General features: G+C 42.6%; 1 protein-coding gene across 9 annotated transcripts in view; it reads right to left on the reverse strand.

Moving 5' to 3' along the window:
• The window catches only part of TPD52 (tumor protein D52), a 108,443-nt gene that overhangs the window by 29,317 nt on the left and 55,718 nt on the right, over positions 1-23,408 (reverse strand). Inside the window, exons 1-2 of one of the 9 annotated variants that reach the window (XM_042972910.1) lie at positions 9,316-9,347; positions 7,620-7,663 (exon numbers count right to left, since the gene is read on the reverse strand). The exons of 7 other annotated variants lie outside the window; for them this stretch is intronic. In XM_042972910.1, coding sequence (XP_042828844.1) covers positions 7,620-7,663; positions 9,316-9,335 — 64 coding nt within the window. In that variant the 5' untranslated portion in view covers positions 9,336-9,347. Of the gene's footprint in view, positions 1-7,619; positions 8,038-9,315; positions 9,348-23,408 lie in introns of those variants that run through there. One more of the 9 variants, XM_015537676.2, reaches the window with a different exon arrangement.

Genomic DNA, 23,408 nt, shown 5'->3' on the forward strand with positions numbered 1-23,408 from the left:
TCTGCCTCGCCTCTGCATCCTCAAAATGACAGCTGTCAATCGTCATGTTATTTGATACCTCCAAGGCATCAGCACTGAACCTTGGTCTGGAATCTTCCCTCCTGTGACACCTCCCCATCTGCCCTCCTGGGATTTTTCTTCTTACCTCTGAGATATGGCTTTGTCTCACTCCCCCCACCAGGCATCTACTTCATGCCTCCCCTCTGAACCCACTGCTCCTGCCTTGATTCAATCTCTCATGATTTGTTGCTCAGAATCTTGACCCTAAAGGTCCCTGATGGTGTCTGTCCCTCCAATCCATTCACCACCCTGCCACCAGAGTGAGCTTCTAAAGTAAAGTATGACTCTGACCATAGTATTCCCTTGCCTTAAATCCTTCTAGGGTTTCCCACTTCCTAGTAAAGCTCAATGCTCTTGACAATCGGGAGCCCACAAACTCCATCTCCTGCCCAACACAGTCACTGCATCTTCCAACCTGCGGTTCCTACAAAGACATGCTTTTTATTGTAAGTAATGCATTAACTCAAAAAGTAAAATAAACTGCCTTCCATACACTTTTGCCCATTTAATTTTTTTGTGGTAGAATATACAACATAAAACCTGCCATCCTAACCCATTTTTAAGCATACAACTCAGTGGCATTAACAACATTCACAATGTTCTACCACAACCTCCACCATCTCTTTCCAAATCATGCTCTCTTTTTCTTATGTCTCTGCACCTGTTATTTTCTCTTCTGGAAACCCCCTCCTTATTTCCAAGTCCCATTCATTTCAATAAATCAGTTTTAAGAGTCTCCTGTTCTTGGAGGCTTTCTTTGGACCCTGTGCCCATGCCCTGCTCTGGGTAGAACACTCTGTATGCAATGTCTACTGTACTTAGAACACAGGCTTCGGGGCTGAGCAACATTTGACCTCAGCACTGTGTTACAATCCTGCATCTTTAGCCCAGCATCGCATCTGGTACACAGATGCTCAGTAGTACTCTTGGAATACATTAATTACAGGAAGGTACACAGTTGAGTTAGGGAAGAACTCAGTCTCCCTTCACTGTCTACCTTCTGTCTTGAGCTTTTTATTTTGTATCTCATTCTTATTTCAGTGCCTTCACCTACAGAGGTTTTCTATTGAAAACACAAAAAAATTAAATTTTTTAAATAAATAAAAACCAGAAACAGACATAAGATGTCATTTTTCTAAAGAAAAACACAACTTCTGTCTCATATATAATCTATACAAAGACTGTTACATTTGGAGCAGGTCATATACCTTCATGTTACAAAGCACATTCACAGCCACACACACCGCGGCTATACACGTGGGACACGAGTGGTATTACAGGAGGAGGGATATGATGTCAGCTGCTCCCAAGATATTCAGTTAGGAGGGAAAAAGCTGCAGAGGAGGAGTCTAAGATAATGTGCTATTTAGTTAACACCGCCTACTCAAGAGAGAAGTTGTTAGAGTATAATGGAGCCCTAGAAGCTTCTCTAGGAAATAAAACTGTATATACCTCTCTTACACAATCTTCAGAGGCAACCATGGCTTTAGGACCAGGGTAGGAATAGGAAACTTAAATCTCTTTCCCTGTGCCCCTCCCTAACTTGCACATGTGCTCTCTCTCTCGCTCTCTCTCTCTCTCTCAAAATAAACTATACATTTAAAAAAAAAAAAAAATTAAGCTATAGCACTTAGGAACTGGAAGGAACCATGAGAACCCATTTGGCCTAACACTGCCTTCCGGCAAGTGAGTGTCAAAATCGTTCAAGACAAGGTAGGGAATTTGGCCTTTTAAAAGTGTAGTATTTTACAGAGCTGTTGTCCAAGCATGGGCAAAGGGAAGTAAGAGATTAAACTTCACGGAGAAGCTCAGAGGCAGACCAACCTTCCCTTCTCCATTCCCTGGTCCTCTCCAGGTAACAGTCTGAAACAGCAACTCGGGCCTTCCCAGGCTGAGGCAGGTCCCGCCCCAGCATCGCCACCTCACGCTGCGATAACCTCGCTTCCTTGGGTGTTCGGTCCACATATTTTTGCAATTCTGTTTAAATAGGGTACAAATACTATTCCTTGTCTCTTTTACAGTTTATAATATTAGATATTTGGTCTGCTTTTCAGCATGATTGCACTACATTTTTTGGACCCAAATATCTGTTTGTAGAAATATTTAAAATACATACTTTCCATTATGACGTCGAAAGAAAGAAAGAAAGAAAGAGAGAGAGAGAGAGAGAAAGAAACTTAAGTCCCTAAGTGTTGTTTTACTTAAGCACAAGCAAAAGGAAATATGTGTTCTTTTTTTTTAAACCCAGAGATACAAAAAGAGATACAACATACAGTTTGAAATGCCTTTAGTGGTAATATCCAAAAAGAAAAAAAAAAAAATCACAAGGTAAACGTATTTTTCCTCTTAAAAGTCTGAGCTTGGGGGTACCACTCTCTGGGCCTTCTTGGTTTCCAAATGGAACAAAATCCCAGCGGAGGTGGGAGGAATATGTGGAGGTCCCCACAATGAAGTGAGACGCTAAACAAGCAAGACCCTTTCTCTCTTTTAGGAGACCCTAAAAACAAAGGATCTACTTAACAGGGCTTCTCAATGGCGGCACAAGGGGCATTTTGAGCGGGACAATTCTTTGTGGCAGGGTCGTCCTGTGCATCATCCACGTGGCATGCAGGCATCTACCCACTGGATGTCAGTGGCAGTCCCTCCCCACAGCCACATGCAGTTGTAACAACCAAAATCATCTCAAAATTGGCTCTAGTTGTGGCCAGATGCCTGCAGGAGGCAAAACTGCCCCAGGTTGAAAACCAGTGACTTACGGCAAGAGAGTACCTGACTCCTGCTATTTGACACAGATTTTCTTCAGAAGAAAAGAGATTCAGTAGCACAAGCCATGAAAACTTCCTATTTCTAAGGCTATAATTCTCCCATATTTGCCCGTGGTGATAACAGTACAACAGAGTAGGAGAGAAAAATGAGTCGAGTACTTGTCATCAAGGCAGCAAGGAACAAAAGGCTTAGGAAACCTGACCCACTGCACTTGGGGTAAGACCCAGAACCTTAACTGAAGAGAAGGGGGAGGGGGGTGGGCAGTTCAAAGGCCAAGAAGGAAAAGAGAGCTGGCGCCCAGATGCTCCCAAGACTCACCTCTGAAAGCAGGGCCCTGATCAGCGGCCAACTTCCTACTCAAAAAGGTCACCCTCCCAAAACTTCACAGAAAGAACAGAGGAGGAAGGAAAGATCACAAAGGTAGAACACATCAGTATATTCAAATGCTTTACCCTCCTCCTCCAGAAATTCCTAAACTGACCTCTGAATCTCTTTCATCTAAAAAAAAAAACAAAAAAAAACAAAAAAAAAAAACAAAGGCAGGGGGTGGATCTTCAGTGGATTACTTGAGAACCATCTGACCTCTCAATCCCAATCAAGTGTAACATGAGTAACTAGGGCACTCCACAAAAGTCAGCCATGGAGAGATTTGGGGATCCCCAGGGAGGAAGTCACTTTCATTCTTAAGTTTCCTCTGTAGGAACAAGGAAGTTCTCCGAAACTTCAACTGTGCTCTCATTTTTATTGTGTAAATCATATAGTATTTGCCATTTAAGACCGTCACAATTAATTTTGAAAAACTCTCAAGAAGTAACAATAACCTTTTCCCTAAAAAGAAAGATGATACAAGTAGAAACCAAAAAGGTAACGAAACAGAATGAAAACAACTCTGAGCTAAGGAATCTGATGTTTTTTCAGTGTTTTTACAGGTTCAATTGACAGCGATGTAACCAAAAGCTCAGATTTTTCAATGGCTCCTGATCCTATTTCCCGAACTCACTAGAAATAACCACAGATGTCTTCTACAACAGGGCTGCATCATTCTGTACATTAGGAAATTTTTAAGAGGAAGAATGACTCTACATAAATAGCACAAGGGAAATTATCTCTGTAGGTATTCACTGAAAATGCAACAAAGGACGCTGGCTGAGAGATGGCTGTGCTGACCAGCAAGTGCAAAGACAGAATGGAATGTACAAGTCCACGCAGCACATAAATAATCAACAAAATACCCCCATGGTAAAGCCTGTGGTGGCAGGAAAGACTACACCTTAAATGATTTTTTTTCTTTTCTTTTCTTTTTTAATGTTTATTTACTTTTGAGAGAGAGAGAGTGCGAGTGGAGGAGGGGCAGAGAGAGAGGGAGACAGAGAATCCGAAGCAGGCTCCAGGCTCTGAGCTGTCAGCACAGAGCCCATCGTGGGCCTTGAACTCAGGAACCACGAGATCATGACCTGAGCCGAAGTTGGATGCTTAAATGACTGAGCCACCTAGGTGCCCCTTAATTCTCTTAATTCTCTTTTTTGAGATAGAGATAGTGTGCAAGCAGGGGAGAGACAAAGAGAGAGGGAGAGAGAGAATCCAAGCAGGCTCTGCACTGTCATCAAATTGCCCAATGCGGGGTTCAAACTCATGAACCTTGAGATCATGACCTGAGCCGAAATCAAGAGTCAGACGCTTAACCGACTGAGCCACCCAGGTGCCCCTACACACCTTGAATGATTAACCTGTTCTATAATATCTGTCACCAAAGAGGCCAAGATGGTGTGATAAAACAACAACAAAAACAAACAAAAAAGAAACAACAAAAACATTGGCTTGAGGACTGAGGGATGAATGTGAGTCCCAATGTGGGTCCCAACACCTCTCTTGGCCTCAATGTTCACATCTGGAAAATGAGCTAGAGTGTGAACTAGTCCCTGACAGTTTCATTTGATTCACTCACTCACTCACTCACTCATTCATTCATCAAATATTTGTTGAGCCACAGATGTCAAGGACTATTTCAGGTGCTAGGGAAGAACAGTGATCCAAAGAGGCTAACATCCCTAGAGGAACTTAGATCCAGATTCTGAAAATTACACATCAGCTTTTCAAACCATGGGCTGTGAAATCCATTGAGCAGTACCAAATGAATATTTTAAAAATAAGAAATGGAATAGTATAAAATATCAGAGGATATCACAAACAGTAAAGTTCTGTTTTCACAGAGTTCTGCTTTAGTTATTGATATTTGTATTTACAAGGTTTGTAGGTCAAGAAGTATAAGATGTTCTGAATGTGGGTTGGTTGTATCAGAGTTTAAACATCCCTAATAAAAGACCTCTCTCTCTTTGTTCCAGCCACCGGCCCTCATCCTATCCCCCACCCAGACTGCTTCTTAGGAACATTCTGCCCATAGATGAAATCTCATTACTTTCTCACTTGCCCCATCATGGCTTGGATAAATATCAAAGAATATGTTTTTCAGATCAGCGTTCCCAACCTTTCTGAGTAGGATTCCTTTTACCATCAGTCCCTTTTGTGCACTACTTGTTTGCTGATTAAGAAAATGCACAGTATGAGGTGCCTGGGGGGCGCAGTCAGTTAAGCGTCCCACTCTTGGTTTCAGCTCAGGTCATGATCTCAGGGTTCAGGAGGTGGAGCCCCACGTCGGGCTCTGCACACACAGCATGGAACCTGCTTGGGATTTTCTCTCTCACCCTCTCTCTCTGCCAGTCCCCCACTGGCACTTTCTCTCAAAAAAGAAACAAAAAGAAAGAAAGAAAGGAAGAAAGAAAGAAAGAAAGAAAGAAAGAAAGAAAGAAAGAAAGAAAGAAAGAGAGAAAGAAAGAAAGGAAAATGCAGAGTGACCAAAAGTCACGTGAACTTTTAAATGTATTTATAATGTATCTTTCCTAAAAGCTCCTGCATAGAAATACAAAGAGTACAAATGCACCCAAGACATAGTATTCTTTCCATCTATGCCTCATGCTTGATGTTCAAACAGATTTGCAGGCTTCTTGTGCCCTGAGGGGTCCAGGGCACAGAGACTACTGATTACTGTTCTAGATCCTCTTTTACGTGGTTATTTTAGAATCACCATGTTCTTACTAAATGACTGCTTAGGGTGGTTTCTGTTTGTTTTAATGCTTTCTCCCCCTCCTTTTTTCCAATTAAAGAAAACTACTAAACTTGAGCACTAGTGGGTACATGAGTTTGTTTTTAGTTTTTGTTGTTCACTTGTCTTTTCTTTTCATATATAATTTTGTTTTTAATATCATGAGCCCAGACTCCTATAGACGGCAACTAAGAATTGGGAAGACAATTGTTTGAAATTTGCCGAGACACATATTCAGTGTTCCTAACTGCTTTATTTTTAACAGCAAATATCCAAAGGCAGCAATTACTGCAACTGGGGAAAGTGAAAGGAGGTAAAAGATGCCAGGAGAGAAAAGAACTAAAACATGCCGGGTAAATCCTCCCAGGAATCTCAAACCCATGCATACCGATCGCCAAGATCTACTTGAAGTCACGTAACTACAGTCCTGACTCCCCATAGCCCTCTGTCGCTTGGGCTTTACTCTGTCATGGAGCTTGAACTTCCTACTCTGTGCTGCTCTTGAAGCATTTTCTGTAGTAGGATTTAGAGGTTAGGATGGACGATGCCATCCTCTTAGGGGCTAGGATCTCCTATACTGACTGCAAAGGTCCAAGGTTGGCCACAGGGGTAGGGGAAACGGAGCGGGAGAGAGGGCTTCCGGGCAATCTGACACCCCCGGCAGACGTCGAACAGCTGCCTCCCAGTCTCCAACTTCCAGAAACCAGCGTTAACCTATTATCTTCAACATTTCCCTTCCTGGAAATCCAAACTACACCCCACAGGTCGCCATGGCTGCAACCAACAGAGGAATGTCGTTTCAGCACGTGCTCTGCTGTTAGCAACTATACAACTCAAAATACTTACAACTAGGTTTCCTGCTGTACCCTTTACCACTTCGTTCTCAACTACCCACTTCTTAGGCTTACAAAGGGCAAAGTATGACGTTGTCTTCATTAATAAGGAAAAAAATTAACTTTCTAGGAAAATCTGCTCACTTCTCTGGCGAGTTAGTTTTACAGAAAAGGTCGTTCAGTGATGTCTAAACTTTAGCTGCAAAATGAGAGAAGTGACCTGGACGGTGTGGTAGGGCTGCGTCCAGCCTTGGGCTGATAAACTAAGATTCTCCCTGCCAGTACCTGGCTTTCAAATCAATGTCATACGGGCACATGTCAAGGAGTGACTGCTTCCAAAGGTACAACAAGAGTGAATTCTTAAAAAAAAAAAAAAAAAAAAATCTCTTGCCTAGGTATTTCTGTATGTTGCTCTCAGTATTCCGGAACAAAATCCAGGACAGCCACTAACAGGACCTGAAATGTAGTCTTAAGCCTCATCTTAACAAAGACAAAATCAGGGTGCATCCTCATAATTTAGATACAGATGACCACAAGCAAAAACCTTCAGATTCTCCCTTTTTTGTTACTTATCACCTAAATGAACTCACTGTGATCAGAAGAACTCGAATGTTCATATAAATAGTATGACCTTTAAAGTCAAAGTTCCTACTTTACATATAAATAAATATATTCTAAATATTTAATGAGCCATCTAGCGCTGCATGAAATCTACCACAGATTTGTTAACTTAGTTTCAACACAGCAATGCCGTGGTACATCTTTATCCTAATAATTTTAAAGCCAAGCAAACCAAGCAAACCTCAAGTTGTGTCCAGGTTTAATGACAGCACGTTTAACTTTGGAAAATTAATAGTTACCAGACTTCTGCAGAGTAGGTGATCCGGATGGAGACGAGTTTCCACTAGGAGACAAGTAGAGATAGTTTTTGTTCACTCCTGTGTCAAAGTCAAACGGGGACTGGTAGTCTTCATAAAAATCCATCTCTCTACAGTCCGTTCCAGACAAAGGCAGAACGCATGGTTTTATGACCGTCTCATATGCTTCAGGTGAGTGTGGCTCTGGTCACATCGCCATGTGCAACCTTGCTGAAGAAATCAACCCCAGGGCTTGAAGAGCCTGGCTTCCTGGCCCAGGTGTGGCATTTCTTTCTCAAAACCCTCACACCCTCAGGACAAGCAGGCCTGTTTAATAAATGACTTATCTCAAGCAACCTTAGGGCTCTTCACCACCTGCTGTTAATTTCAGTCAACAAAGAAACAACCAGCACAGGGGAGCGGAGCTTTCTTGGGTAAACAAAGGAGGGCCAGGTTTTGCAGTATCTCCCAGATGTACAAACAGTTCAAGCAAACATCAGACGCTGGCACAGTTACAAGAAACTACATTTTTTTTTTTTTTACACCAGTCAGCTGACCACCACTACCACCAGGCCAGACTTAATCTTCTAGGACAAGGAAGGATTACCAGGCAGTAATCTCCTACAAATGCCATCTGGGTGATAGTTTTTTCCACCCTGGATTACAGCAGAGTTCTGAAAGCCAAGCTTCCCGGTTTAGTGATCAGCTTTCTAAGTATAACTTGGTATAGAAATAAAGCTGTATTTCCATTATTACTTTATCTAAAGTAATGTCTGGCTTAGTGTAACAAAAATGTGTCTGTCCTCCCACCCGCCCCTCCTTTTCTCTTTCTTTCCCTTTCTTTTCCTTTTCTGGAAAGATGGGTGTTTTAGTTACATATACTGCAAAGAGAAGAATCCGCTCTGAAGGTAAAGCTCCCAGATATTCCTGCACCTTCTCTGTTTAAGCCATGTGCCTGCAGGTGCTACAATAAACCTGTGTGCAAATTGCAGGAAAAACCTATTTCCATTTGTACAGCATGCCCTGCAGAGTGACTGGGTGTCAGCTACCTTGTAAGCAAAACGTCTTAGTCACCAAATTCATTTTCTTTGACACAAGTCTATTAGCAGATTCCTTCTATGTTAACCAAGGCTTTTGCTCAAGTGATAGCTCTAGAACTTTCCATGAATGGCTCATCTACTATTAAAGAGGTAAATATAAAGGCAACCCTTCTCTTTGGTGGGCAACAGTCTATCACTACATAACAAAAAAAGGCAGTATCCTACCTCTGCAAATCAACCTGATAAAAATGTACTCTCCCTGGGGGCAAGTAGGTGGCTCAGTCAGTTAAGAATCTGACTCTTGATTTTGACCCAGGTCATGATCTCACAGTTCATGAGTCTGAGCCCTAGCCGGGTTCTGCTCTGACATAGAGGAGCCTGCTTGGGATTCTCCCTCTGCCCCTCCCTCGCTCATTCTCTCATTTTCTCTTTCCCTCTCTCCCCCTCTCTCTCTCTCCCGCAAAAACAAATTTAAAAAGCTTATTTTTAACAACAAAAGTCAATCCGCCTTTTTTTCCTAAAAGATAGCAAAATTTGAGCAACTATAAATGCTGTCAAGTCTATATTTAGAAATAAAATATAATGACTTCTTTATTATTATTATTCTTTGAAAAAAAAAATGAATTGTCTGGTTTCTTGAAATCCAAGGTATCTCTTACCTCAATGGGATGGGCATCATGCCCCTGGATTAGAGTGTAGTTGATGGGGTCCCTGGCCCTCTCGATGTGGTTGATGAGGTCCCTGGCCCTCTCAATACTCTCTGCATTTGGCCACTAAATAACTGGTAGAAAAAACAGTTCTCCCTCTCAATACTTGCTCTTCCTCCTAGAGCCACAAGTATTATAAAGTGTTACGGGCTGAAAATCCATATGCTGAACCCCTCACTCAATGTGATGGTGGTAGGAGCTGGGACCTTTGGGAGGTGACTGGATTCAGATGAGGCCAGGAAGATGGCACCTCTGGATGGAGTAAGTGTCATTGTAAGAAGAGAGCTAGCTCTAGCTCTCTCTCACCACCATGTGAGGACACAAGAGGACAGCATGTGGCAACCAGGAAAAGGGCTCTCACCAGGAATCTAATCAACTGGCACCTTGATCTTGAACTTCCCAGCCTCCAGAACCATGAGAAATAAATGTCTGTTGAGATAAGCCACTCAGTCTATAATAATTTATTACAGCAGTCCAAACTAAGGCACAAGATATTTAATACTGACACACATACAATGCAAACTATGGCCACCTCCACACTGCTCACCATCCCTCCAAAATCCCACGTCCTTGGCCTTCAGTGCAGACATCCATGTTACATCCTCTGCCTGAAATGCTGCCTTTTTTCTGCTTGCTGAAGTCATTCATCCTTCAAGACTCAGACAGAAATGCTACCTTTCCTCAGAAGCTCTCCCACTTTCTGTACCCTCCTCACCCCCCAGCACGCACTGCAACAGCAGCACACAGTGTGACAGTCCCCCTTCCCAGCCCCCCTGTGCCTCCCTGTCCTCCCCTTCAGGGGAGGCGCTGAGTTCTCTATTGTGATGCCTACCCTAAAGTGCTGGCTCTAACCAGTGTGAAATGAAGAAATCAAATAACGGCTCATGCTGACACTGGAAACCTTATTTCTAAAACAGGAGGATTTAGCATTTAACTGACGTCTGAAATCTCTATGCTACCTGCTTAGGTGCCATCTTGGGGTAACAGCATGTCTCTCTGAGCCAGCCGTAGCTCTCCAGTCAGATCCTAGTCAAGACATGCTAGCAGGTAAGAAAAGTGAGAATGGAAGACCAGAGGTGGGAAAAGCATGGGCTATGTGAACGGAATGGCAAAAATTCAGTTGACTCAAGATTCATGTACCAAGTAGAAGGGAGCTGTAAGATATAAAAACTGGAAATGTAGCCTGAGGACAAACCATTAAAGACCTTGAGTGACAAACTTCTATACTTAATATAGCTCGCAAAAAAAAAAAAAAAAAAAAAAACCCCTCTGAGGGTGTCTGAGCCAGGTGGAGGGAGGATAAGAAGCTTTATAAAGATGACACCCGAAATGGCAAATAGGATGCACTGTCAGTAGAGGCTACCGGGAGGGCACTCTGAAGGAGTCTACTGGCACAGCCCAAGGAAGGAAAAACCAGGTAAGATGTGATTCTGTCCTGCTGGACCTTTCCACTGGGAATTCCAGAAGCACTTCAAAATCAACAAGCCTACGACTGAATTCCCTGCTTTTCCTTATCCTATTCCTGACTCTAAATGTGCCATCCTGACTCACCTAGGCCTGACCTCACAGGAATCACTTCCAAGCACTCCTGCTCTATAGAAGGAAACACTACCAGGAGCTGTTCGTCCAACTCGTATTGTATGCTTTCTTCATCCTTTCCCTCTTTTCCCCCTCTCACCGACCACACCCTACTTTCAGACTGACCTAGAATGTTCTGGTAAAGACCTGCCATGACTGTCCAGGTCTGCAGTGCTGTCTATTTAAACACTCTCTTTTCCTCGAGGAATTTCATGTCTCGTGCTCCCCTGCTCCCTGGGGGACGGTCTGCCATAATTCCCACCTACTCCCTGGTCTTAGGCATGGGCTTGTGCTTCAGATCTGGTCCACCCGGATACCCTGGCCCCTTGTTTACAGGGACTGCGCTAGGGGTAGACAGCTGACCCAAACAGTGCCAACTACAGGCCTTCCCTCACACTCAATGAATACTGGGGGAAGTGACAATTCCTGTGACCCGAGCTGTTGGATATCTATTGGGAGGGTCAGGTTCTTCTCTCCTCCTGCCTAGAGGCAAGAGAACGAGTGCTGAGACTGGGACGAGATGACAGGAGAAACGAAACCAGTAAGGGATGGAGCACCAGCATCTGAACCCCTTGATCCAGCTACCCTGGAATTCCCATCAAACAAGTAAATTTCTGTTCCGCTTCACTTGTGGTTAAAATTGGAAAGACTCCCACAATACCTACTTTCCAACCATTTCTCACTATTGCTCCACCGTGGATCAGCCAAACTTGATTTTCCGGTTTCTTGAAAACATCCTAAACTGGAATTAGGCAATTTTCTCAAACTGGAATGTCTTTTCTCTATATTTTTACCTGGCAAATTCCTACCCACTAGTCAAGCTCAGCTTAATAAGTCACATATGAGTGGTCAGCACTCAAGGGTGTTATGAACTGAATTGTGTCCCAACACAAAAGCTCTATGTTCAAGCCCTATGAGTGGTGTATCACACGAGGAATATTCATTTTAGTGCTCTGTAAAATGGGGAAAAATTGGGGCACCTGGGTGGCTCAGTTGGTTGAGCGTCCGACTTCGGCTCAGGTCATGATCTCACAGTTTGTGAGTTCAAGCCCCATGTCAGGCTCTGTCCTGACAGCTCTGAGCCCAGAGCCTGCTTGGGATTCTGTGTCTCCCTCTCTCTGTTCTTCCCCTGCACACATGCTGTCTCTCTCTCAAAAATAAGTAAAGATTAAACAAAATTTAAAAAAATAAAATGGGGAAAATATAAATACAAATGCCTACTAAAATGAAGTTATTTAAATGCTAAATTTAATTCATCTAATAGGAAATTATCCAAACATTAACATGATGATGTAGAAATGTATAGATTTATAAGGAAATATATTTTTGAGACATTTTATAGACAAATCAGGATCCAAAACTGTTTGTACTGTATGATCCATAATTGTGTAAAAACTGTAGAGTAACAAACGGATCAAAAGAGAAAATGGGCAGAAGAAATCTATCCCACAACCCCAGGAAAGTGTTTATGCAATGTAGTGCCTGCAGAGGGAGCCTATGGGCAGCTCAGAACTTAATTTAGTACAGCCAGGAAAATGCATACTACAGAAGAATAACCCATTAGATGACTCATGTTATTGCAAATAGAAACAGAGCAAGTAAAAATTACTGTAAAGAATATTAAGTTTCTAACTTCCTATTAGCACTTCACTCATCCCTAATTTGAAGAGATATTTAAGGGATAATCTGATGTAAAAGCTACATGACACATACAAAAATTTACCTAGAGGGACCTTGAAGGGCACACAGGCAATGTAATTATCCAATAATAGGGCAGGCCACTGATACTAGACATTATGGATGAATCACACTAACACAGCAGACAGCTGGAAGGAGCTCCAGCTGGCCAAATATACAACAATTTAACCACCGACATAATTAAAGAGAGCAGTGGATTATAAATCAAGAATCCAAGAGTCCATATGTGACGTTTAACTTTGTGTGTCAGCCTGACTGGGCCACAAAATGCCCAGATATTTCATTAAACATTACTGTAGTTGCATCGGCAAGGGTGTTTGCAGATGAGATTAACATTTGAATCGGTAGACACTGAGTAAAGCAGATTGCCCTCCCCAAGGTGAATGTGCCTCATCCGATCTGTCGAAGGCCTTGAACCAAAAGGAAAAAAGAAATTCTATGAAGGACACTACTGGGTCAGTTACAAAAATGGGAATAAAAAGGCAGATTAGATAAAAGTATTCTATCAATGTCAAATTTACCAAAGTTGAAACTGTACTGGGATTATATAAGAGAATATCCCAACTCTTCAGAAATACAAACCAAAAGATTTAGCAGCAAAGGACCATGTATGGATGTATGCACCTTCCTCTCAAATGATTCAGAAAATACTATATGAGTGTATATGTACACACACACACACACACACACACACACACACACACAATGATAAAGCAGATGGGGTAAAATAAATTAATAATGAATGAATAACACGGATAGAGTATGCAGGTGTTTTTACCATTCGTATTCTTGCAAACTTTCTGTAGATTTCAAAAAAAAAAAAGTGTTTTTGAATGACTGAGAAGACCTCTGCATCAGATCAAGCAGCCTTGAAGGAGCTGGGGCAGAGAGGAGCAGGTCCCTTCTCATGACAATATAAGGGGAGGCAGCACAACAGAATTTACTTATGGTCACAGATCAGATACCCAGGCTCTCCTGGTTCCTAGCCACTTCTGAGACCTGAAAGAATCCTCTCCACCTTCCACTGAAGCAGCAGCTCATGAACCCTCTCCCGAACAAAAAGTCTCACCATCGCATCCTTTGCAGGTCACATCTTTCCTGAGGAAGGCCAGGAGGACCTTGTTCCACAGTCAGGACAGAGAGGAGGGAGATGGAGGGGGGCAGGTGTCAGTGAACACCACCTTCCTTCCCCCACTAGTGCCACATAAGCAAACCTTGACCAAAACACACACACACGCACACACACACGCACGCACACACACACACAGAGTACCATGAGCCAAGAACAAAAAAGTACTTAGTTTTAAATCTGAAACTCAACTTAGAATCACAAAAGATGATGCTCCATTTTTACATACTTCCTCAAGGAAGTCTCAAAATCTCTGGGAGGTGGGTGTTATGGGCTGTTTCCTGATGGGAACCAAGGCAGAGAGTTTTTGTAAACATCCATACCCACATGAAGCTAGCAGGTGAAGCAGCTGGCATCTGGAAACAGGTGGTCTGCCTCCAAAGCCTGTATTCTTTCTGTAGCAGGAGAAAGCCGGACAGCAGTTAAGAACCAGGTGATGAGCCAGAACATCACATTCAAAGGGCCTGAGGATCTAATTACAATGCAGAGGCTGCATCACTAACAAGCCCCAGGTGATGGAGGCTGCTGGCACGTGCGATATAAGAAATGCGGATTTGGCCATTCACGTGACCAGGTGTATTTGGTCTTCAGCCACAGTTCCAGAAAAACGCTGCGGACACAGCCATACAGGTGAAATGGGTGTCTCTTGTTTGTAAGGAAGGTGACTTTAGGACCCCATCCCAAAGCAGTGGCTGATTGCCAGAAGAACCAACCATGTGACCAGAGGGTTAGAACTTTCGGTCCCACCCCCACCCCACCCCTGATCACTGGGGAGGCGAGAGGGGCTGGAGATTTAATCAGATAATGGCAGCCTTAGCCAATCATGATTATGCAAAGAAGCCTCCATAAGAACCCAAAAGGTCTTGTCTCCGAACGCTTCCAGGCTGGTGAACGGTGGACTTGAGGAGAATGGCACATTCTGAGAGAGCATGGGCGCCCTTCTCGAACACCTCGCCCTAATCTCATCATCCAGCTGTTGATTTATATCCTTTACTGTACCCTTTAATATACTGGTAAATGTGTGTCCCTGTGTTCTGTAGGCTGCTCTAGCACATTATTCAAACCTAAGCAGGTCAGTGGAACCTCCAACCTGCAGCAGGCCAGCTCAGAAGCACAAAGCACAGGTAAGCACCTGGCATCTGAAGGGGGGCTGGAGTGACAGTGTTGTAGGGCTGATCCCTTAACCCCTGGAATGTGATGCTATCTCTGGGTAGGCAGTGTCAGGCCTGCTTGAACTCTTGGACACCCTGCTGCTGTTTGAGAAGTGTTTCGTGTTACGTGTGGGGTAGGTTCCCCACACATTGTTAGAGGGTCTGGGAACCCCAAAAGAGCACAGGACCGCCCTCGGAGTGACAAAGTGATGGAGGACCTCAAACGGCAGGCTGAGGAATGTGAATGTAATTTTTTACAATAATAAAACCACAACTACTCGTTAGCATTCATTTCATCCTTACAGCAACACGGGGGTAGTAATGTTATCTCCCATCTCCAGATGAGTGAACGTGAGGAATCGAGAAATGAAAGTCCCCGAAGTCTCCTAGCAGTAATCCTCCTCATACTGCGTCAGAGCAATGGGGAGCCCTCTCAAGTTCTCAGCAGTGGGAGGGAGATGGTCAGAGCTGCACTTTGGAAAGATCATTCCTGCCTCCATAGGAAGATGGATACAGAGGGGAGATGGGAAGTCAGTGAAACCGTCAGCAGCACCAAGGGTGTTATGAACTGGATTGTGACCCAACACAAAAGTCATATGTTCAAGCCCTAATCTCTGCTGTGGCTGTTGTCTTGGATACGGGGCCTTTAAGAAACTAATTAAGGTTAAATGAAGTCCTAGGGTAGGGTCCTAACCCAGTAAGAATAGTATCCTTATAAGAAGAAGCCAAGACACCAGGGAGGCATATGCGCATAGAGGAAAGGCCATGTAAGGACACAGCAAGAAGACAGACATCTGGGAGCCCACACCAGAAATCGACTCTGCTAGCACCTTGATCTTAGACTTCCAGTCTCTAGTGAGAAAATAAATTTCTGTTGTTTAAGCCACTCTGTTGGAGGTATTCTGCTATAGCAGCCCGAGCAAACTAATACAAAGAGTGTGTTCCAGGGAATAACACTGGGAACAGAAAAGGAAAGACATATTGCAAGACACCACCAAGGGATCATCAACAAATCCTGGAATCCAACTGGATGACCAGGGTGTGGGGGGAACAGACTAAACTCTGGATTCCCCCCAGCAGGAGTTGTGAAAGTTGGGGACTGCATTAATTAAGATGGTGACAAAAGAGTAACAGTGGAAGGAAGGAGGAGGGGCTTTAGAAGTACACAGAATGGGGGCACCTTGGTGGCTCAGTCGGTTGGGCGGTCGACTACAGCTCAGGTCATGATCTCGCGGTCTGTGGGTTCGAGCCCTGCGTCAGGCTCTGTCCTGAGCGCTCAGAGCCCGGAGCCTGCTTCCAATTCTGTGTCTCCCTCTCTCTCTGCCCCTTCCCTGCTTGCTCTCTGTCTCTCTCTCTCAAAAATAATAAATAATAAAAAAATTTAAAAAAAAAGAAGTACACAGAATGAATTTCATTTTGGCAGGTTTGTTTATAATGCTCAGGAGATTTCTGTATGCAAACCATTAGACTCTGGGGCTCAGAAAAAGGTTAGGGCTAAAGATATCAATGCGGGAATCTCAAGACTGTCAAGAAAAAGCCCAAAGAGAAGGGCAGTCCAATAAAAGAAAGAAAAAAGGTAGGAACGCCTGAAAGTAGGAAGCAAGCCAAAGAGGCTGCAAAGGGCAGGAAGTGCCCTTTGATGGTGGTGGTGGTGGTGGTGGTGATGATGATAATGGTGATGGTGACGATGGCAGAACCAACAGTTATGACGATGGCAGAACCCAGAAAATCCTTTTTATGTGCCATTCTTCTTTGCACTTCACACCAACCCAATGGGGCAGATTTTATTCTCTACTCCCATGTTACAGATGAGAAAACTAAGGCACATGAAAGCTAACTTCCCCAGGCACATGGCTAGTAAGTGGTGAAGGTTGGTTTTGAACTTTGGTAGTGTGGCTCAAGTGCTCTGAAAAAGCAAAAAGTATCAAAGAAAAATCCAAGTGACCAACATCACAGGGATAACAGGAGGAAAGAAAGTAGGTAAGACCAAATGCTACAGACTTACAAAGAAGCCACGGGACCTGGTGTCCTGGTGATTTTTCAAAGAAATTTTAGTCAGACTGATGGTGCATGACAGATGAGGGAATTAGAGGCCAGTGGAGGGGAAAAAGGGTAGAACTCAGTGGAGACAAGGTAGGGCTTGTGTGCCTGGTATGCATGAGAGAGAGAGGCAAAGGAGGCAGGGCAGGGACGGGTCCCCAGATGAGAAGGGGGCTTCAATTCCTAAAGTGAATCATTTTGGCTTTCTTTTACAAATGTCAGCCCTCAGAGTAGAAACCACATTAGAATTTTAGGAAATACTGCCTTATGAAAATGTCATTATTCTCCTTCTTTCTTACTGCAAGAGGAAAAAAATCTTTTGTAGCACAGTATAAGAATACACTATCCCCTCCAGTGTCCCATCTCCAGAATAAAAATGCAGCAATTAGCAAACACATTCAAATTACTAAGACCTAAATGCAAATACTCTAAGTGACAAATGAGTTCCTATAAAGTACAAATCCATGTTCTTGGCCCACTGACTTGCAAAGAAAGTCTCACGTGGCAGGAGCTCCTAATATTCTAGGTGAACAGGTTTCTGCCCTCTCAAAATAACTGAAATTGAAGTTCATGTCCAACAGACAAGCCAGGGACCATTCATCTTCCTAAGAAATGTTTTTGGACATATGAAGAGAGCAAGAGTTACACTTGTAATGACAGTGAGACATCATTCCCTCTCTCAACCTATTACCAAACATATGTTCTGGGTGGACCTTTAACTGAGGACACCACAACCTGTTGAGAAAATGAATGAATGCCTGAATTTTCTATCACAAAGGAGTCAGAGACTAGACTCCAAAAACACGAAAAGGGTCTCACTCTTTCACTGAGGTCATCTAAAAAAAAAAAAAAAAAAAAAAAAAGTCTTTTATTTATTTATTTATTTATTTATTTATTTATTTATTTATTTAGAGAGAATGTATGTGAGCAGGGGAAGGGCAGAGACGGAGAGACAATCCCAAGCAGGCTCTGCACTGCCACCACAGAGTCCAATGCAGGGCTCGAACCCTCAAACAGTGAAATCACGACTGGAGCCGAAACCAAGAGTTGGATGCTTATCCGACTGAGCTACCCAGGCGCACCCCCCAATGAGGTAATCTCTTATTCTTCTGGGACATGTTGCTGCCACTACTGTTCTCAGACTGAAGATGTTTCATTAGCACACGAGAAAATAATAGAAAATAGCTCAACATTCATCAAGTACCCAGATAATTAATTTCTAATGTACAGATTTTTCACTTTATAAATACAGTTGGAGTTAAAGTCTTATGGCCCCTCACAACCATTGGTGGCTTCCATGATTACAGGCTCAAGTAAAAGTTCCCCAACCAATGCTTCTCAAACTTCAGTATGTTCACAAACCACCCGGGGACCGTGTTAAACTACAGATTCTGAGTTAGGAGGTCTGGATGGGGCCTGAGATTCTGGCCCTTGGATAACTCCAGGTGTTTACTGACGTTTGCTTTAGATAGCAGCTGCTAAGTTTGCCTTAGGATAAAAGACTGAATAAATTCTAAATATTTGTCATTCCACATGGCCCTAGCACTTTCTAAATATATATGTTTTTTAATATAAGAGACAGATTTTGTAGCCAAAGGGGTTTTGCTTTTTGGTGTTGATTTCTGTTTTTCTGTTATTGTAACAATGCATGAAGCAAGCAAATTCAGACAGAAGACAAAATTGGCTATGTCACAACAGGGCATACACCTGCAGGGCCTTTTCAACAGGATAATTACTTTGAGTCTGGAATTACAATAGTATAAACAGCCTAGAACAATGGCTCAGTAATAAGCAAATGAAAGGCCACTCCATCTAAGAGTATTACGGATGTATTTAAAAGCAAGGCCAGCCGGTCCCTATGGTAAGAGTACTGAAGATAAAGAGGTTTTGCCCAAGCTAAATGTCTCCAATTTGCTGACAGTGTTTAAAAAGAGCACTGTAGGGGTCCATAAACACAACCAATTGTCAGAGCCCTAAAAGAAATAAATGAACTGGTGGGCCAAATTTTAATTTGGAAAAACTTCCACAGTGCTTACACAGCTATTCTCAGCAACTAGAGGCTCAAAGGAAACACTTTTCCTTAAGGGAATGAGAGTTGCCCGAGAACAGTAGGCACTTACTGAAAATTAATATTTGACTATGAACTTCAATCATCAGTGAGCGGAGGCATACTAAACATGCTCAAAATACTCTCCCACCAAGCCATGTAGGCAGCTGAGCTTGCTTCTAACTATAACAGGTCAGTGAGATAGATCCAAAGGATCAACCATTTAAAAAGCACACACCATAAATACTGCCCATTTTTTCCTAAATTTCACTAAGAACTAATCTTATGACAAAATGTATAGCATTTCTATCTGAACCTGCTACTCTGGTTAAGAAAAGCCATTTTTAATTACAAATTTCACATACTTTACTTTTTTAAAAGATAACAGTAGAGGGGCACCTGGGTGGCTCAGTCGGTTAAGTGTCCGACTTCGGCTCAGGTCACGATCTCCCGGTTCATGAGTTTGGGCCCCATGTTGGGCTCTGTGCTGACAGCTCAGAGCCTGGAGCCTGCTTCGAATTCTGTGTCTTCCTCTCTCTGTCCCTCCTCTGCTCACATTCTGTGTGTGTGTATCTCTCTCAAAAATAAATAAACATAAAAAAAAATTTTTTAAGATAACAGTAGAGTACCCATACAATGGGAAAACCCAAGAAAAGCCCATTATCTTGAAACCAAATCAGTACTAGAGGGCTTCTAAGATAAGCCTGTCTTCTGACACAAGACTAAGAGCCAACCAGATATTTTTTAAATATCTCACTTAATAACAACCATACTTACGGTTACTAAGGCTTCTTACTGACTTTTATCCATTTTTGAAAAAGTCATTACCCAACAGGTACTTATCGAAACAGCATATAATTTCATTTATCCCAGTAAGCTCTCTCAGTGGTAAAAGGATAGGATAATTCAAGAGGCAATGGGAAAGGGGCATAGAGTAGAAAAATGCTTTCCTGGAAAGTATCCAGAAATCATGTAAGTACTGTTACATTGTCCCTAAAAGATCAAAATAAAGAACTATGTGTATGATTTCATAATTGAACTAAATACAGCTAAGACTGCTAATTAATCACTGAACAAGTTTCCTTATTCCTACACACATAGGTAGACTACATTTCCTAACCTCCCTTACGGTTAGATGTGACCACGTGACTAAGCTCCAGCCAGATGAAAACGATATATATTTAACATGAGGGGGATATAAAGATGGTTGATAGCTACTGAGATTTGGAGGTCTTTACTGCAGCAAAAGTTAGAGGAAGTTGACTGATAGAAATATTTTGCCAAATAGAGCTTCAGATAGATTTTTAAGGTTTCTCTTCTATTGATTTATTTACCTATTTATTTAGAGAGAGAGAGAGAGAGCGTGCACACATGAGTTGTGGAGCAAGAGAGAAAGAGTCCTAAGCAGGCTCCATGCTCAACACAGACACCAACATGGGGCTCGATCCCATAACCCTGGGATCATGACCTGAGCCAAAATCAAGAATCAGATGCTCAACTGACTGAGCCATGCAGGCTCCCCACGTTCCTTTTTTAAAATGACCATATCCATGGATGAAAAAATTTTGGAACCAGTGTGATAGCTGCATGACAATATAAATGTAATTAGTGCTGAACAATAGTACACCTAAAAATGGTTAAAAGAAATCACAAATTTGTGTTAGATAATGTATTTTACCACAATAAAAGTAATGATCATACAATTTTAAGGGTCGAGACCATCATTCACACTTTACTACCAGAAAGACTCAAATAAGAAGTTCAAATGGAGCATCAGAGGAGAGATGAAAACACAGCAACCATAACTAAGGAGTATTCGCTCTTAAACATTTTAAGTATTCCTTCCTGAGACCACAATCAAGATCTCTGTATTCGGAGTGGTTCAGAAAGTATTTCCAATGAAAAATAAGCAGCCCCTGGCAGACAGAGGTAGGCTGGTTAGGTTATCACAGTAGGGAGGCCATCGTCAGCAAGAGAACAGTCACTAGGGAACAAGAGTGTACTGCCAGACCAATAACCTATTTCAGATCCTGCCATCATGCTCCCTGGTATTTATTAAGTGAGTTGAAGTCTTACGTCTACACACAAACCTGCACGCAGAGGTTTATAGAAGCTTTATTCGTAATTGCCAAACCCATAAGCAATCAAGAGGTCTATCGATAGGTGAGTAGATAAACTGTAGTACATCTAGACAATGGAATATTACTCAGCAATAAAAGGAAATGAGCTATTAAGCCATGAAAAGATATGGAAGAACCTTAAATGCATATCGCTTAGTGAAAAGATCCAGTCTGAAGAAGACTACATGATATATGGTTCTGACTGTATCACGTTCTGGAAAAGCCAAAACTAGGGAGGCAGTAAAAAGGTCAGTGGTTGCCAGGGACCAGGAGGAGGCCGAGATAAACAGAGCGCAGAGGATCTTTAGGGCAGTGAAACGACTCTGCATGATACTCTAACAGTGGATACATGATAGTATGCATTTGTGCAAACCCACTGAACTGTACAACACAAAGAGTGAACCCTAATGCAAACTACGGACTTTAAGTTAATAATGAAGTGTCGATATTAATGAATTATAACATGTACCACATAAATACAAGATGTTAATAATGAGAGAAACCGGAGGGGTGGGTAGATACGGGAACTCTATTATCTGCTCAATTTCTGTACACGTACTACTGCACTAAAAAATAGTCTATTAATTTAAATTAAAAACAGGTGGGGAAGAAAACAAACAAACAAACATGTTTCACCCACTCTGCTATTCTGCCCAGGGGAAAACAGGGCACTGAAACCCACCTGCTTGGACTGTTATCCAGGCTTTGTAAGTATCTGAAGGACGACCACAGAAGACACACTGCTATGTAGTTTCCAGGGCAGCTCTGAGCTCATGATAAAAGAAATGACTTAATTGTCAAGCTCCATTATTAATGCAAAATAAACCTGAGCAGCAGTCTAGTTAAATTCCTCTCGTGTATTAAAGAAAAACAATAAAAGATCATAGTGGTTTGAATATCGGCTCCCCAGCCAAAGATGCTGCAAATTCATGGAGTACTTTCATCTTCAAAGAATCTTCCATCACAGGTGAAAGTGGACTGCAAACTGGCTAGCGGTCTAACATCTTTCTAAAACTAAACAGAAACAGATAATCTGTTGAATACAGAAGTAGGGCGCCAAGTTTGAGGCCTATACTTGATCCTCAGTCTTTTTTTCTTGGCAAAATTCAGTGGAAACAGCCTAGCAAGATGGCAGAACCATCACAGTCCAATGATACAATTAATATTGGCAGCCAGCCCTTGTTGCCTTCCATGGATTTCTAAGGAGGCAAGCGAGGCCCCAGCATCTCCATTAAGTAGTGTTCTAAACATTTAAACAGCATGTTGATCAAAACAGAGAGCAATTCAAATGTAGATTCTCCATAAGAGGATTTGCTTTAGAAAGATAATCCTCTGGAGAAATCTGGCCTCCAAATTTGAGAGGTGGAAATCAAAGGCAGTAACTGCACAGGGACAGAGTGACACTCAGAAACGAGCTCGGAAAGACCAGACACCATGGTAACACTTGCTTCACAGGAAGATGATGGCTTTAAGGAAGCTGACCCGAGATTTTTCTCCGCCACGTTCTCTTACTTTTAAACAAAACCAGAACCACTGTTCCAACTGACTTCCCTTTATAGAGTTTACTCAGCTGCTTACGAACAAGCAGAGGGAGAGAAGAAGACAATGTGAGGCCTTCTTCCCTCTAGCTGAAGACCAACAGAGTTTTTACAACAGAAACTAGAAGCCACTTCCCTGAGAAACTATCTGAATCAAGGCTCATTCTGGCTGCTGGCAAAGGACAGTTCACTATGTGGCATCTCAGAAATGGGTAAGAGTCCGCTCCTTTCAGCCAGTTGGCCTGCTGTTTACCGCGTGCTATGCTGAGTATTACAGTGACAAACTTCCTATTAAATGTATCTTAGCACCAGGAAGCCAGTCAACAACATACTTAGCGGGGAGAAAGAGTGAAAGCAGAGATGATCTAGATAACAAACATAATAAAGGAGTAAATTAGGCAACCAAATGAAATACGTGCGTGTGAATGTGTGTGAGAGCTGAGGGGTCCCAGGAGGTTGGGAATGTAAGGGCATAACTCAGAACTTCAAACTAAAAATTACAGCATAGACTGGTTACCCAAGGCTTTTTTTAAAAATGTTTATTTATTTTTGAGAGAGAGAGAGAGAGAGACAGAGCGTGAGCGGGGCAGAGAGAGAGAGAGAGAGAGAGAGACACAGAATCTGAAGCAGGCTCCAGGCTCTGAGCTGTCAGCACAGAGCCCAATGTGGGGCTCGAACTCACAAGATGTGAGATCATGACCTGAGCTGAAGTCGGTCGCTTAACTGATTGAGCCACCCAGGTGC

Source organism: Panthera tigris, chromosome F2 (assembly GCF_018350195.1).
Source record: "Panthera tigris isolate Pti1 chromosome F2, P.tigris_Pti1_mat1.1, whole genome shotgun sequence".
In the NCBI taxonomy this organism is placed as follows: Eukaryota; Metazoa; Chordata; class Mammalia; order Carnivora; family Felidae; genus Panthera; species Panthera tigris.